Here is a 17,491-nt window from a genome sequence, read left to right as displayed (position 1 = left end):
CGCCATGGGCAGACACCAAGCACCGCACTCTCAGGATCAGCACAATTTGTGGAAGTGCAGGCCAACATTAAACCCCTTCCCAGTACTGCCAGTCGCCCCAAAAACAGCACAACCTGTGAGTTATGGGGTACAAGCCATTTTACTTGTTGAAGAAGGTTAAATCTAATAAATCTAAAATGGTTTGCTACCCCTTGCCCTGCATGTGCTGTTCCTTGGTATCCTCGCGTGTCTGAACCTGACCTTTCAAGTGGGTGGGTTCCCATAAGGCTTCTTCTCGGACTCTGTGCTTATTTGTGAGGCGTCCTGCTCACCTCCCGTCGGCTCTTATACTTCCTGTCTTGAATGGCGACTCTCAGTGTGCCTCCTGGTATATCGTCTCTCTGCAGCCCGGAGCCTCCACCCTGGAGCTCACTTACTCGACAGCACTTGGCATTATTTGGGCAAACGAGTCTCCCACAGCCCGAGTCTGTAACCCACCAGAGCTCTGGAGGTCTGCAGCTGGTGCCCACTGGAGGAGCTCTAGGGTGGTGGATCCAGGCTCCTCCTCCCGTGTCTCACACTTCCTCTTTTGATCACGCCCCCTAAGCCAAACTGACCAATCAGGTTGCTCTGATGGACTGGACACACACTTAGTGTTTTATTATATAACAGAAGCCAAAATAGTGCATTGAAATATCGAAAAAGATGCAGAAATCTATAAATAAACTAAGGTACATAAAGTACATGTAACAGCAGCTCCACAAATGTCCCCACAGAGCAGGGTCCTACAAGGTAATGGAGATGAAGTCCAACGATGAGGGCGCTTCAGACAGTTGATACGAAATCATCCACAGATATGCAGTGGAAACAGCCCCCCAATAAACTTCCAGGGATTCAGACCACAGCTGATGACCCCTAACGTTCTGTGGACGTCCGGTACCGGGTAGGACCCCCCAGGCTATACATCAGACTGGCCCTTTCATCTCAGGTTTAATCTCCTGAAAACACCTTCTGACCTCCAAAGTTTTCCATCCACACTTTTGGGTTTTCCGCTCGTCACTGAAATGCCAAGAAAGTGTCAGTCATTCCCATCGAAGCGGACAGTCTGTGAGTCCGGAGTGACGTCTGCTTACGGAGCAAACATGAAAGCCGAAAGAACAAAGAAAACGAAGAGCAGCCAAAGGATAAACGATAGCAGACCCCTTTGTTACAAAGGAAGCCAAAGCCACGGCAAACAGAGACTGGGAGTACACTGGTGGGATATTCACGTGTGTCTGATGCACAGTAAAGATGAGGGCAGTAACAGCGGCTGATCCCGTGACACTCACACGCTTGTCCAAATCCACTTCACTACGTGACGCCCCGGCATTTTCAAATTCACAAACTACGGATGGCCTTTTTCAAGAAGATTATTTTTCAGTGCCTGAAAATGCCGCTTCAGTGCGGATGAAAGGCCAAAGCCAATAACGAGAGACGTGTTTTCAAGTTGTGTGTTTGTCTGGACGAGGCCTTTCTGTTTCCAAGTAAAAATAAATAGAAGGGCAGAAAAGCTCACAAGCATTAGGAGCTCTGATCGTTCCACAGGGGCTCAGTGGAGTCCATCCTGGTACGGCACCTGCTCAGCCCAGGGTGCCAGGGCTCTGCAGAGGGCGGTGAAGTTGGCTCAGAATATGCTGGGCACACAGGGCCCTTTAGTCCTTTAGTTCAGGGCATATCGCTGTGCCACGAAGAAAGAGTGGCCAACCAGAAGGGCAAAACAACAACAGGGAGCAGGAGATGAATGAGAGCTCATAAAGCAAAGAACAAAAAGCAGTCAAAGGCACAAAGTCAGGCCGATCATTTCATCAATACGTGAACAATAATCGCCGTTAAAATGCCAGCCGAAGGCCAAACTTCTTACAGTAATTACATATATCCAACTACTGCAGGCAAACGTTATTATTATTTGTTTTAATTTAAAATGTTTCAGGGCTGACCTACTTTGCGCTTTATAGGCCTACTTAGAATTTAAGGCCTCTTTTAAAAACTGAGGCCAATTCTTTTCGAGTTTTACAAGCCTGGCACTCATAACACACACTGCCTTCCTGGTTACCTCAACACAGCCGCCTTGTAGGACCACTGGCACTTGTGCCACGAGACGCAGAGGCAGTTCTTACCCACAGGCCGTAACGGCTATTCAATGGTGGGCCTGATGCGTCGTCGTCTTCTTCTGTCTCTGGTATGTCGCTGTCTTGCACTAGTGGCACTCAGTGTGGCCAGACACCAAAGTAAGAATCTCACGGGACGGAGGACACGTACCCAAGTCATCACCTTTCCTTTCGGTCTTCCTCTCCTGCGGTTACTGAACAAAGATGTCCGCCTCTCCTCCATACCAGCCTGCCTGAGATGAACATCCGGACCTGAGGCCTGCACTAGGAGTGACGAACTTGTGCGATGCTCAGAAGTTTGGCAGCATCTCAGTGGACCGGCACAATCTCGACACGCAGCGTGTCCTCTGCTCGGGAGGCATGTCTAGTGACGGGATCTTCAGGCCTTGATGTGGGTTTTATCAGAATATCCAGGAGGCAGCTTGACACGCGAAGATTCAGGAGATGATCTGCGCTCAGTGGAGCTGTGACAAGAACAGGGGCCATCAGGCGAGGCGGCCAAATCAACAGCTGGAGTCGCCGTCTTCTGTGCTGCTGCCACCACCACAATCTAAAGTCATCATCCCGGGCACACGAGCCGAGGCCCATCTGAAGCGAGCTTCACAATTTGTACGTCGACCATATCAAAGATGAAAAGACCAGGCCTTTGAAATGTGTTAGCAGACCTCGACTCTTGAAGTAAAGCTGCATGGTGGACATTTTAATGCCTCCTGGTCAGCGCTGATGCATGGCACTGCCATCTCTTTCATTTGTCGAGTCTGCTGACCACGCGGACAGAAGCGTTCAGACGTGACATTAAAAACCTAAGATTGTGACTGTAAAGACCCCCCGTCTGCTGAAGTGCGTCTTGTTTTAACGCCATTACTGCTTGCTGCTTCTGCTTATAAGAGCCGCGTGAATTGAGAATCGCAAATCAAACGTGGGCAACGAGCAACGACAACAAGCACATTTCCTAGCACAGGCGGTCACTCAAAGTGTGTCACAAGATGTCAAAATCAAACAGTTACAAGAAAAGAAAAACAAGAAGAATTAAGAGATAAAGTAATACAAAATAGATGAATGTGAGCCTACGTAACATGGATACAGAATTAGGAGACAAGCAGACACAAGGTCTCTAAAGAGAAAACCATAAAGGACTCACATGGGGCGTAGAACATCACCAGCACTTTCGGGTGGTCCTGCAGGAACTTGTCGAAATCTTCATCTGTCAGGTGGAAGACGGCAGACTCCTGCTCTGACCAGGGAACCTCTGGAGTTTTAGGTTGGGGGGCTTCAGGGCTATGAAAAGTGGAAGATAAAACGAGAGCAAAGGTTCAAGTGAAACGACCCCAAGTGCACCGGAAATGGCTCACGAATCGAGACGAGGCCCCCTGTAACGCAGCGGGTTTATCTAACGCACAATAAAACAAAGAGGAGCGCCAGGCTTGGGCAGAGTAGTGGATGATGAAAGGAAATCCGTAAAGAAATGACACAAAGGGAGTACAAAAGTTAGAATATGAACACACAACGGGAGTTCTGAAACTTGAATGTGCCTGCGAGTCGCAGTGAACACGTCACCATCTACAAGCAGGCAGTGGACGTGAGCCGTCAGGACCGCCAATAGGATGTTAGGGTATAGCGGCCGAGGCGTGGCGCACAAGTCCAGGGAGGGTATAAGGCTCTAGTGAGGCCTCCATATTAGAAAAAGAGACACAGCAGCAGTAGAGGAAGTCCAGAGGAGCCCAGCCTGGCCAATCAGAGGACTGAGAGGTTTCTGTACTCTTTTACGACAAGCGTGACAGCACGCCGAAGTGCAACTGCCATGTCTGTGGAGGACAGCAGAGCGTCACGCAAAACAACTATGAGCCGAGCGAGATTGTGCTATAAGCGCCTGTCACCGATGGGTGACATTATAAGTGTAACTTGGCCACTGACTTGCCCCCGACTAGGCCCGTTTGCTGCGACTGTGTACAGCAGAGTGGCAGATCCCGCTGCAATAAGTAACCGTGCCGTTCCTGTTCCCAGCTGAGTAAAGCTGGTTTAGCTAAAGTACTGAGACTCCGCTTCGTGTTTTGGGGTGCAAGGCAGAGGGACTCGCACGTCACAAAGCAAACAGAGAAATTAAGGGGAGACGAATGAAGTCTTTGAAATTATGAAGGGAATCAGTGCAGTGGACCCAAGTTGTTACTTTAAAATAAATTCAGCAAGAATTATTCAGGCAAAAAGCCACAAACACATGGAATAAACTACCAAGTAAAGTGGTGGAGAGCAGGACGTGATATTACTTTGGACGGTCGCGGTGAACAGGATGGACGAGGTGGTTTGGTTGAATGGCCTGTTCTCAGCACAGTTTACTAATGGCCTAATAAGAATAAAGCAAATTAAACTTACAAATAATTAATATGTTAAAAAAAAAAAAAGTAAGCTCCACTTAATGTACACATCCAACCTCAGGTCACATGGCAACTCCTCAGCAAATGTCTAGCTTAGTCCATCGACCACCTCAGAGACATCCAGTAATCTGCCTGAAATGTTCTGTGACACAAAAGGGAGGGCCATCTCTAAATACACAAGAGGGTGGCATTGTGGAAAACGTCACCAGGTGGGTAAACATACCAAACCAGGAGCTTCCTGAACATTCGAACAGTCTGGATGAGAAGAGGCCGTTCAACCTAAAAAAGCTCACCAGCCCCGTCCACTTAACTCCCCCAAAATAACAACCAGTCGAGTTTTAAAAGCCCCTAAAGTCCTCCTCTCCACCACCCTACTTGGTCTCTTACTCCAAGTGTCTGTGGCTTTCGATTTCCTGATGTTTGTGTGAAACTCACCCTTCACAAGTTTCTAGCTGTGTCCCTGTGTTCTTGTTGAACTCATTTTAAAGTCACCGTCTTGATCAACTAGACTAATCCCCTTCATCATTTTAAACATTTCACTCAGGTCTCCTCTTCATCTCCTATAAAGGCTCAGCTCTTTTCATCTTCCCTCATAACTCGTCCGCTGTAGCCCCACAGTCAGCCTCATTGCTCTTCTCTGGACCTTCTCTTGTGCTGTTATGCCCTTTTTAAAGCCAAAGACCCAAACTGCACCCAGGACTCCAGATGAGGCCTCACCAGTGTGTTATAAAGCCTGAAGAGACCCTCCTGTGACTTGTACTCCACACATCAAGGCGCTATATAACCTGATATTCTGGTAGACTTCTTAGTGGCTTCTGAACACTGATGGGAAGTCGATAGCTTAGAGTCCTCTACGACTCCTAAATCCTCCTCATAAGGTGAACTCTCAATTTTAAGACCCCCCCATTGTGTATTCAAACCTCACATTTTTACTTCCCATGTATAATACTTTACATTTACTGACATTAAATGGTTAACAGGTTCAATTCCTTCAATCTTTCCTCCTAACTCATCCCATGTAGTCCCTCAATCAGCCTACTTGCTCTTCTCTGGACCTTCTCTAGTGCTGTTATGTCTTTATGGAGACCCAAACTGCACCCAGGACTCCAGATGAGGCCTCACCAGTGTGTTATGAAGTTTGAGCAGAACCTCCTGTGACTTGTACTCCACACGTCAAGGCGCTATATAACCTGACATTCTGTGAGCCTTCTGAACACCGTCTGGCAGTTGAGAGCATCGAATCCACTGCGACTCCCCATCCTTCTCCTGAGGTGGACTTTCCACTGTCAGACCTCCATTGTGTATTCAAACCTCACAAGTTTAAATCCCAAGATTAAAATTCAGAACAAAATAACATAAGGCATCAAATCTTTCACCAGAGAAGAATATCTGGCACAAAATCTAACAGCGAAGTCAGATCTTCTATGCTGGATGGCCACTGCTAGCTACTAACACCTCAGTTTTAAAGACGACTGTTTGGCGAGGCCACTCCACGTTTGTGTCCGTTTTCACGGAGGTTTAAGGCGACATTCCACATGTTAACACAACTGAAGGGAAAGCAGAGCCAACATCGACATTGAGGAAGATTAAAAACTTACTTCTTCATCCACTCAGCGATGTCCTTCGCCGTGGCTCCATAATTCTCATAGTGATGCAAGAACTTTCCTTTTCTAGAAAGAGAAGTAAATGAAAGTATAAAACAAGGTGACGTTTAATGGAGTGTTTCCAAGAGAATCGATGGGAACTCAGGAAACGGAGCCGCCGTCTTATAACAGAACATCTCTACTGGAAGACATAAAAACAATCAACTCTACTGTCTGTTGTGTAGTGATTGTAGTCAACTGTGGTAATCGATTAATAAATCTTAACTAATAATGATAATAATAATCATTAGGGCTGTCAAAGTGTCATAACGTAATCTGTCTTCTTAATCTCGTTTTCGCGTGCGTTGTTGTTGCGACCCTCCTTGCTGTCCACACCAGTCCATTATGATGGCTGACAAAGCCAAAATTCAAGAAGTTTGCTTTTGTTTTTAAACTTTTCCACAGGACAAAAATGTTGAATGCTTGTAAAGGGTGGCGCTGACAAACGTACTGTAAATATCACAGAAGTAAGGCGTCTTTGGCGTATCTTAAAAAAAATGAAAAACTAAAACCGTCGCCAGACTCCAATCCATGGATGTTCAACTGGATCCACGTCTGCGAATGAAACAAAATCGAGATCATTAACCAGTGACTGCATCGGGCCGGAGACCCCTCAATGAGGGCTGAGTGGGGTCTGCCAATTCTGACAGCAGACCTCCATCTACACGAAGGCCACAAGTCTGCTCAGTTTGAACAGCGACATCCACAGGAGACAAATGGACGTCACGGAGGGCTAAACGCGAGACCACCCGACAGTCACCGAGTGAAATTTGACAAACGGGATTCTTTGACAGCCCCCCAGTACATACAGTAGCAGGTCAAAGCTCACCTCTCTGCTCCGCTCCTCAGGCTGACTATCGTCAGATTTCAAAAGGATTTACCTGTTTAACACGTTGACTGCCAACTCCAAAACTGTTGTGCCAACCGTGTGCCAACTATGAGGTAATCTGAGCTGTTAGCTTTGGTCAATGTATCTAATTAGCATATCAAAAGAACACCCCGAGTTTACAGACGTGCCTCTTGTCGCCGTGGTGGTCCACGTGTTAACCGAATGTGCGGCGTGGGCGCTGCCTGCCTTTTGCAGTAGAAACTGGATACGAATGCAGCAGAGCAGTTCATATTGAAGCCCCCAGCACTCAAGCAACGTTCCCCCAGACGTACAGCGGAAAAGAAAACGAGGCCTGAGAATTTCTCCTTTTGGATTTTTGTTACTGAGAAGGCAAACTTCACGTGCAACACCACAACGTGCAGCGCTAAACCAACCGAATCTACCGGCTGAGACGAGGCGTCGCACTTACTGGTAGAACAAGTCGTGACGCCCCGTTTCCTGTGCGACTTTGATCTGACGGGTGCGTGTGGCCAGTGCGGGGTGCGCACATGTCAGCTGACATTCATCTTTGTGCAGTGGAAATGGGACATCTCTGGCGCTTTGGGCGGAGGTCGATGACGGGTCCCTTCACAGATGGCTGATGCAGATGTCACTGCGTTTGGGGTCGGCCATCTGTAGACTTTGAGGACTCTTTGCCACACGGCCGCGCTGTCCTTAAAGGTTTCTTTTTGTGCTCCTTGCATTCCTGTGCCAGCTTATCATTTCTGTATTCTGTTAGACTCGGCCATTAAAAATGAAAGGAGCTCATGTTGTACCCACCAAACAAACCTCTGTGGATTTCAAGTGGCAGTAGAAGCACAAAGCAGGCGTTGGCAGTGATGAGTTGGTTTGAATTTCACAGGCTGTAAATAATAAAAATGGGAAGTTAGGACTCACTCGAAATAACAGAAGGTGGGGTATCCCTTCACGTTGAACTCCTGTTTAATCCCGTCAAACTCCGCAGGATGCACGTTCATTCCAGCCAGCACCTAACACAGAGAACAAAATGAATGTGCTTAACAGCATGGAGATGAGGGCGCCCGCCATCTTTGTGTGGCATTAGGTGAAAGAATGCAAACCTAATCAAGCGTGTAACGCCCGCAAGCCAAATTAAAACTTGAAATCTGCTGACGTTAAAGCTGAGAATTTGAAGCACACGAGTGGAAGGATACGTCAACCTTTGACCTGAAGCACACCTTACAAATAAAAGATTTATTTTTAAAAATGCTCTGAAGGTCAGCTGCCTGGCAATCAATCCACTAGCAAACAAATCTGAACAGAAAATCCAAAAGAACTGCCAACTGTAGAACATAAAGGTCACAAAACCCAGGAATCCACAAAAGTGATCATCACGAGAGGACTCGGCCAAACCAGCAAGCACGGTCAAATGAACCGCAAGGGACTGCTGGTTTACTCGGCCTTTATATGGCTGAGGGCGGGCACTTGAAGACGGACAGCTGGCCCCGCCTCCTGGGGAACCACCCACAAATCCCATCCAAAAGAGCAGAACGAGCAAAGACACACAGAAATGAAACAACAACAACAACACACAGTGAAGCAAAAAACGAACACACACAAGTAACAAACAGAAGCACAAGAACCGAAAATGAACTAAAAGGACGCAGCAAAGCAATTTAAAGCTAAGAGTGCGGCGACGGGGGAATGCAAACGCACTGCTGGCTGCCCTTGTTGTGTCCCATTAAGCCCCCCAATCTTGGGTGGGGGGTGAGCTGAGAAATCAGAGGGAGACGGGCAGCCGTAACCTGAGAGGTCCAGACAGGTGGACGATGCCATGTGCCGCTGATAAAGGAGGGAACGGCCACTGGTGTGTCAGCCTTTCCTAACTTTTTAAAAATCATCGCCTTAAGCTTTCTGGGGTTGTTTATTTCAAGTTTTTATTTCGAAGTTTCTCGTTTCTGGTCATATTTTTCAACCTCATTTTGTTTTTTGTACCACACGTCACCCATTGTAATGGCAATCCTTCCCACAATGCAGCGGGGTTGCACGATGGTGACGTCACCAGCACCCGCACATAAAAGTGACCTGGCGCAGCCTCACTCCATCTGAGATTGGATTCATTTATTGTGAACTATGAGCTTCATTTGGAGGGTCTCTGGGGTCTGCGGGTGCTCTGAACTTTGACCTTCATTTCCTGGCTTTTATCTCCAGATTTGGCCTTTTGCTTCATTTTCTGACTTCGTCTTTTCTACTCGATCTTCATCAGAAATTTTTTTTTCTGAGGTGAGCACAGCTAGAAGACTGAAATTGAGGGACATCTGCGTAACCTCATCAGGCTGTTGATAACTCACTGAATCTGAGGAAGACAAGGACATTTCTGCGTAACTTAGCACTTTCAAGGGGCTGACACAAAGTCCACAGCAGTGACAAGACGGCGGCCATCGACGCTCAAGCAGGCCGCCAGCCAAGAACCGAAGTGTGGGAAGGTGAAAAGAGCCAATGGCTGCTGGGCTTCGTCAGGCACTGCTGTGAAAAGGTATTTGCCCCCTCTGTGGTCCCCACTGTCCTTGTCCATTTGTCACAATACATGGCTTCACATCTTTAGACAACTTGCATACAAAATCACAGGAATTCACAGCCCAAGACCTGCCTGGATGTTAACACGCGTGCAGATTTCACTCTTCTCCATTTTCTGTCGTTTATGTAGCAGAAACACAAACCGCGATTACTGAGACTGCGCCATCCAAACTGGGCCAAGTGCCCGTGAGGTCAATGGGCCGCAGAGTCTCCATCGGGATTATATTAGCAAAAAAAAAAAAAAGAAAAAGTACAGGTGAAGAAGGGAAAAAAGTTAATAAAAAAACTAAACCACACAAAACAAAGCCCCCTTTAAATTCTCCCCACCACTGAAGGGCCTTGGCATTAGTGAACGTCTCGCCCCGTTTTGACGCCGCTAATTCAATGTTCTGACTGCGCCAATCACTTTAGCATTTCATCACAAAGCGACGGGTAATTACGAGTCAAGCCTTCTAATTTCCTGAGAAGCGAGCAGCAGCGCGCGACATGCTGGGAGCTGAACGGCGAATGATTAGGAAACGTCACAGAACGGAATCCAAACTCGGAAAGGGTTTCAAACTTCACAGCCCTGATTAAAAGTTTCTCAGACGCTGAGATAAAACAGTCAGTGGCAAAGCCAAAGAGAAGGCCCGGGCAAGGCTGGCATTGGACCCCGGGACCGCCCTGCACACTGATCTCTCTCTCTCTCTCTCTCTCTGGACACCCCGGGTTCTCCTCGCAAACCCCAAGAGTTCCTGAGTGCAGCTTGTGTGCCCTGCAGTGCCCTGACAAGGTGGGCTGCCTCCAGCTGGTCATCGCCCTGAATTACAACTGAGCCGCTTTGAAATGAAGAAACGCCGAGCTCAGCCGTCTTCTCCCAATAGTGCGGCGGTGCTGTGCCACCATACTGAAGGACCTCAGTATGCGCCTTCCAGCATGGCGCTGGTAACAATGGATCGTTAATGCCAAAGGACGACAGGAGGAAACGTTAGGCATTTGATTTTAACAGGCTTTTCTGAACGAGGACTCTCGGCTGTGCTGATGTTGCACGTCTTCCAGACAGACAAAGAAACCTCTGAAGACACGATTGCCATTTTATAAAACACTCGCCATCCACTCTGAGACACCAAACACGTCTAAATCTTCACCTACTGGACATGTGTGGTTTACGAAGCAAATCCGAAGTGCACAACAGTGCATGGCCAAAAGACCGTGGACGCCCCCCCAAAATGACTGAGTTCAGGTGTTCCAAGTGCCACACACACACACGTACGTACGTAGAGGCTGATTTCTGTGTGTCCAGCAGTTATATTCCATTGGCTGTATTCGGTGGTCTTGTTTGTGATGTGCCATCTGTTGGAATGTATTTTGTAATGCTTGGAGTAATAAAGTGCAGTCCATTATTCATTCCAACAGATGGCACACATCACAAACAAGACCACTGCAGTTAAGATTACGATAGCTAATGCTGTATAACTGAGGCAAAAGACAAACAAATGACACTTCATAGAAAATCTAAATAGAAAAAAAATATAAGAAATAAAAAAGTGAAAGAGGGAGAAATGACGTCATTTGGGTTTATTGAACATTCCGGTGATTTACCCTCATTAGTGTAGCAAAATGAGAGCACAAATAAATAAATTCCATTAACAGCTATGAAAAGGGCGTGCGGAGTTTGAGACCCCATGATCAGACCATCAGTGGTCCCCAATGGGATTAGCACCTCCCCTTCAGCCTTTTCTTTTTTTAATTTCCTATCATTTTTTTCAATCTTTATTATGTTATTGTATCAGTTGAATGCACCATCTGTGGGAATGAAAAACAGTGCACTTCTATCAGTACATGCGACAAAATGTGAAGGGATGGCTGTGTAGAGATGACACCCTCGAGTGAGCATGTGGCGTGAGACACCTTAGGTATGGTGGTCTGCAGCTCCACTCCGTCAACTTGTGACACTTGTGCACTCATTCACAACTATCATAGACCCGACCTGCCAGGATCTCAATCATTGTCACTATCATCACATTGCCTAACGGCTGATCGTCCACTCAGTGACCGCTTGTGACTGATTTGAAGCTAGCGGTGCTAACATTCATCCAGAAGACCCCACTTGTGAATTTCCCATTGGGATTAATAAAGTATCTATCTATCTATCTATCTATCTATCTAACATCACTTCTGCAGCCATCAACTCATCTGACATTTCAAAACAGAACATCGGCAGAATCAGGGTGAAGACGCCATTGCGGTGAGCTAGCGCACCTTCCAGCACTTTTACAATATGAGAGCCCCATATTTTTGGGTAGCCCCACAGGCCAATCAAACAAGGCGTCAATAACGTGAAACTACTAAGAGTAGGATATTCACCATATCAGATATAACCGTTATATAAAGTTATCCTGACAAAACAAGATGCCCACCCATTATACGTCCTCTGTTTATATTGTGTTGAAGATGGTCACAATTTGTAGTCTCTGGTGACTTCAGTCACTTTAACTGAAGCAAGGCAAGAAAAATCAAAACACTAAGGGGCTCCATTAGGGCGGCGAGTCGCCTTCACTTACATAGTTGCCCTTCAGTTCGGTGGCAGCCTGCTGGAAAGCTGGCATCATCCTCTTGCACACTCCACACCCTGGGGGGATACAAAAAGGAAATGATGTTAATCAGCAGAAACGCACACACGGGTCTGTAGACAAGTGAGAGCCTCTGAGAAAAGAGAACATCACAGACAAGGAGATCAATAAAATCAATGGACGGAGGCACAAACGGGACGGGTGTGGACCACCATAAACTGAAACTCAAATGAGGGGGGAGTGAGGAGTCAAAATAAACAGAGAAGAAAAAAGTTAAACAGGCAACAGGAAAACAGACCCGGCCCACCTCACACAGTAAGAGAGACAGACGAGAACCCACATGAGACGACTCCTGAAACGTCTAGTCGAGACCCTAAATATCCCAACATTATTTTTTGTTAAATTCTGTCAAACAGCTCGATGTCCCTTACTGTGTTCCTGTTTGTGTCTTTTCTTCTACAACGGATTCCTTATTCCTCGTGTTTTTCATGTGGATGTTGTGGTTTCGTTTTCTCTAATCGCCGTCTGTTCATTTTGTGTGTTATATTTTCATTGACGATTGTTCTTGCTGAACTGGAGAGGTCAGACCACCTTGAGCCCTACAAGAGAAGTGAGGGGCTGTGGAGCTTTACTGCTCTTATCGTTCAGTTCATTTTGGATCCTCTCATTTGTGCCCCACACTCTTCTTGTGCTTCGCTGGTTTTTGGATTACAGATTTCATTTTGCTCTATTTAGATTTTCCTCTTGCAGGGAAACTTTTGATACTTTTGTTCTTGTTCTGTATCCTTTTGGGAAAAAACTCTTTAATCATTAAAAAAATATTCTTTTATTCTTTGACCCAGGGGGGGCTTTACAATTCACCTCACCCTTTTAACAGAGTTACGCTTCGTCCTTTTTAATTGGTGTGGCCACAAAGCCTGCCTTGTGTGTTTTCGGGGCCAGGCATACCTTGTGCTGGTGAGGCCTACCGAGTGTTTTCAGGCCTGCCTTTCTGAAATTGAGTTCTGCCTTTTCAGTTTCTTGAGCCCAGCAATCCTAACATCAGTCGATGGAAGGTCCAGCTGCTGGCACAGCCTACAGCAAGACACCCATTGTCCCCTCTTATTTATTTATTTTCTTTGTGCTGTTGATGTATGTGCTGGTACTTTCCTTTGAAAATCAATTTATGTATTTGAGGTGGAGATTCAATAGTTGATCAGCTACTGGGGGTCTTTCCACTGTGGAGTCTCATGAGCTGCAATCCTAGAAGTCTTGATGGACAAACTTCCCGTGATCTTCACAACCTACAATCCAATAATTCTCAATCGATGAGTGGTGTGGGCAGCCTATGGAGTTTTACGTGGGCATCAAAATTGGGTGAGAGGGAGGTTTGGGTGTCACAATGGTGTCTGAGCAGCAGCTCAAGTGTCCAAATATCAGGTGTGTGGCAACCAAGGACAACTCCAAACAACTTTGGTTATTGATGATGGAGACACAAAAATCTCCAAGTCCCTGAATATTCCTCCAAGGGAAGAGGAGTCAGTCCACAAAAACTAAGTGGCTGTGCATGGCAGGCACTAGTGATGAAGGCCACCACCACCACCACCAGGATAAGGGCACCTCTGAAACACAAGCTAAGGTTTGAGAGACTGGTGAACCAGCAGTCTCAGCCAAAGAGGAAGTCGCTGTTAAAAATAAATCGCCTGGCACCTTGACTAGAGCTGGCCAGAAGGCAAGTGGGAGACTCGGAAATGCCGTGGAAGAAGGTCATGCCCCCTGATGAGACCACAGCAGAGCTTCCTGATCACCATACAAGATGCAGCATCAATAACACACCATCCTTATCGTCAAGCATGGTGGTGTGGGCCCTGCAGGGACTGTGAAGGTAAGGGGTAAAAGGAATGAAGAAAAACGGGGGGAGATCCTGCAGCAGTGAACAAGAATCCTGCAACAGCTTGACGATGAGCCCAAGGATAAAGATAAAGTTACACAGGCATGGCCTCAAAACAACAACGTGAACGTCCTGGAGTGGCCAGGTCAGAGTTCAGATTTCAACATGTGACGTGACAAAGCCTGGTGACACACGATCGGTGTGACACCTCCCAGAGTTTGAGTAGTTTAGCAAAATAGGACAGAAATGGCAGAGCTGATCGTACGAAAACGAAAGAAGGAACAAACTGCGGGCACAGACTCAAGGTTGTCATGGCTGCCAATGGTGCATCTCTTAAACACTTGGTGTTTCACAGCTGTAATAAGTTTACATCAGCCGGGATTTTTAACTTTGACATTAAAGAGTCTTTTCTGGTGTTTGATGACAAAAAAGACCAAACTCGAGCTCCCAGGGTTGTACAACAAGAAAATGTGACAACTTCCAAGGGGGCGAAGACATTTTTTTTTGGCCCTGCATGTGTGTGCGCACACACACACACACAGACACTCGGACACACACAGACACACACACGGTAGCTGAAAGCCACATTTAAAGGAAACCTGAACTTTTTTTGTACCCGCCTTCTCTTGTCTTACCAACTCCACCGTGGCTACTAGGAAGGGACGGATACGCAGCTAAAAGTAGACCCTCCCTGGGTGTATGCGCCCCCTGCTGGACACAGTGAGGCTAACTGACAGCTCTAGACTGGATGCCCGTGATGGCTGAGCACCCTGCCCAGAGTGTGTCCTGACTTAGAATGCGATAACTGGATTAGCAAATGTCATTGAGTGTTGTGAGCCTGTGTGTTTGTGACAAGGTGACAACTGTGACATTTCAAACAAACAGCAGAAAGGAACCAAAAAGGCAGCCGCCCCCGTGTGTGCGTAAAAGCAGCTCTCCGCTCCGCTCCTCCGTGTGCACTTGTGTTCTGTAAAGCGCCTACTAAATGGCTGAACACTTGGAATGCCAAGGCCAGCTCACTCCAGACGTCTCGTTCACAGGGTACGGCGGGCACTACGACTCGGCTGCTGTGCTGTTGCTTTTATCGTGTGCGTTGTCACCACTCGCGCAGTTCCCCCCCCCCCCCCATTTGCTATCCACTTTAAACACTCGAGACCCTTCTTATGTACTCCAGGAAACAGTCTAAACCTGACAAATGGCGTTCATTTCACACCGGGTGTGATGTGCATTAAGCACTTGGAGCGCCGCCGTGTCGCCAGGACCGTCGGTAAAAGGCGCAGCTAATAATCTTTTCAATGATTACACTGGAAAAATTCAAACCCCTGCAATGCGCATTTCTGTAATAAATGTGTACTTCTGCTAAGGTGCAATTTAACAACAACTCACATTTTTAAACATCCACAGTTGTTCATAAAAAGGCACCCACCACTTGCCATGTGCCCCCGGGCAGCTGGGGCCCAGTAGGCATGGATTCAAATTATTTTTTTTATGAAAGTTTTGTTAATTTCTGGACCTAGAGAAGCCGCAGTGTAACAATGGCTGGGGGTGCCAGGCCACTGCAGGGCATGCTGGCTCCCATCTGGCCAGTCTGAAGATGCCAATCTATGCATTGGGTTCATCTTTGGGAAAGTTGTCTTGTGAACATAATTTATAAAAAAAAAAAAAAAATCAAACTGGGGGTCCAGGCGCTCTGTGGCACGGCGTCTTTATAGACAATCACCTGTGACAAATGGGAAGGCCGCATCGTCTGAACAGTTATATCTTTACTAATAAGAACGTCTTTCATGGATGATTGACAGAGTCCTCCATTGGTCGTGCGTATTTAAAAGAAGATAAAGCGCCCAGTTAGCGTCCAGTTTACAAATGTCGATGACAGACTACACACTTCTGGTCAAAGACAGCACGAAATTTAACAACTGGATCTCGTTGGACCCGAGGACGTCACGTTAGGAGGCTAGCATGGGGTGACTCCCTCACGACGTTTCGTTGGAATCCTAAATCTTGTACTGCGCTGCAAAAGTACCGCGATGTTACTTCATTTGAGCAGCCAATCAAGGTGGGGTACATTAGAATTAGCCTCAGTGTCGGCCATTTTCTTTTTCAACCAGCCACACCTCTTGTCTTTGTAGTCCACTCGCTGGCTTCTCGTCTTTTCTTGGGGTTGCCACTGTTCTTCGTGGTTTGTGAGCTGTAATTAATTAACCAAAAGTACAACGTGGTCAATTACATGGATATAGCGCCTTACCGACCAGCGCTTTACATAGACTGCGGGGTTTTTATTACTTTTGTCCTGTCTTTGGATGCCAAGTATCAGATATCGGATTGGACTTGTTAGCATTTCAGTCAAATCCTTTATGCCTCATTTTCTGCCATTTTCATGTTCGCCTTATCCTCATGCATCTTTTTTGCTTATATAAATAAATTCTTTATAAATATGACTTACCTTGTCTCTATATCCAGACGTCTTTGGTTTATCCTCTCCCTTGAGAGGCATATTGGTGTTATTTTTGAACATTTAAAGCGATTATTTGAACTTTAAAAGCCAATCCACATATCGGGTCTGTGCCTGTGAAGTAAGGGGTTAGGCCAGCTAGGGTGAGGCCTCTCTCTAGGCAGGCCAGTGTAGGCTCTAGCCTGGCCTGAGGGTCTTTTTGGGGCCTTTTACCTGTTCCATGATGTTTATGTCGCCATATCAAACCACCACAAAAGGATTTTTTTCCCCCAGTCTTCTCCTGTCAGACCTCACGTCAAAATGGCAGAGATGAACTTGAATGGTGTGTGGCTGATAAACAGAGAACAGCAACTCTGAGGCACTACAAGAGTTAGGAAAAGAAGACGTCTTGCCTGGCACCACAATGGCGGTCCTGAACAACAATTACCACATGAATTATGCAGGCCAAGTGTATTTGTTGTAAGATAGAACTAATAAACGTGACCAAAAAACCTGCATGAGAGCAGACACGCTAAAGAAAATATTTATGAAAGACTACTTACATGGAGCGTAGAACATCATTAGAATCGGTTTCTCCTCCTTTTTCAGCAATTTACGAAATTCCTAGGATCAAAAAAAAAAAATGCAGTTAGGACTAAGCTATAAAAAAAAATGGCTGACAAAACCCCAGAAAGGTCTGGGACAGACTAACCCTAACCCAGTCACAAGGGTAAGGACAGCCGCGTTTTTCCATTTTTATTGTAATTTAAGCAGTGAAATGGAAACAAAGGTAAGCGGTAAACTCCCAGAGGTGAAAAAAAAATAAGTTTAGGTTTCCAAAAACTGAAAAATACGAAAGGGCCTCTTTCAGAGAACAAGTAATGAGACAACAACTAAAGAGCTTTTATGCTGCGATGGAAGTTCATCAAGCCTTGAAAGCTGAGGCAGGCAACTCCTGCAGGTGTCCCAGTGTTTGTCGATTACTTACAAGCCCTCCATCTGTATAAAAGTGCTGTTGGAGTCATGTGGACAATACGACTATTATAATATTAAGAAAAGGGCAACCGTCAAGAAAAACAGAGGGGCCATTCTAA

The 17,491-nt window shown here is 46.4% G+C and overlaps 1 protein-coding gene across 2 annotated transcripts in view; it reads right to left on the bottom strand.

The window, feature by feature from the left end:
* pdia5 (protein disulfide isomerase family A, member 5) overlaps nucleotides 1-17,491 on the bottom strand; it is a 140,488-nt gene that overhangs the window by 24,041 nt on the left and 98,956 nt on the right. For both annotated transcript variants that reach the window (XM_051930315.1, XM_028808079.2), the window contains 5 exons: nucleotides 16,961-17,021; nucleotides 12,088-12,155; nucleotides 7,907-7,998; nucleotides 6,097-6,168; nucleotides 3,268-3,404 (listed from right to left, as the gene is read on the bottom strand). In XM_051930315.1, the coding sequence (XP_051786275.1) occupies nucleotides 3,268-3,404; nucleotides 6,097-6,168; nucleotides 7,907-7,998; nucleotides 12,088-12,155; nucleotides 16,961-17,021 (430 nt within the window). The remainder of the gene's footprint in view (nucleotides 1-3,267; nucleotides 3,405-6,096; nucleotides 6,169-7,906; nucleotides 7,999-12,087; nucleotides 12,156-16,960; nucleotides 17,022-17,491) is intronic.

This window comes from Erpetoichthys calabaricus, chromosome 8 (assembly GCF_900747795.2).
Source record: "Erpetoichthys calabaricus chromosome 8, fErpCal1.3, whole genome shotgun sequence".
In the NCBI taxonomy this organism is placed as follows: Eukaryota; Metazoa; Chordata; class Cladistia; order Polypteriformes; family Polypteridae; genus Erpetoichthys; species Erpetoichthys calabaricus.
This window is presented reverse-complemented; position numbering and strand designations above follow the sequence as displayed.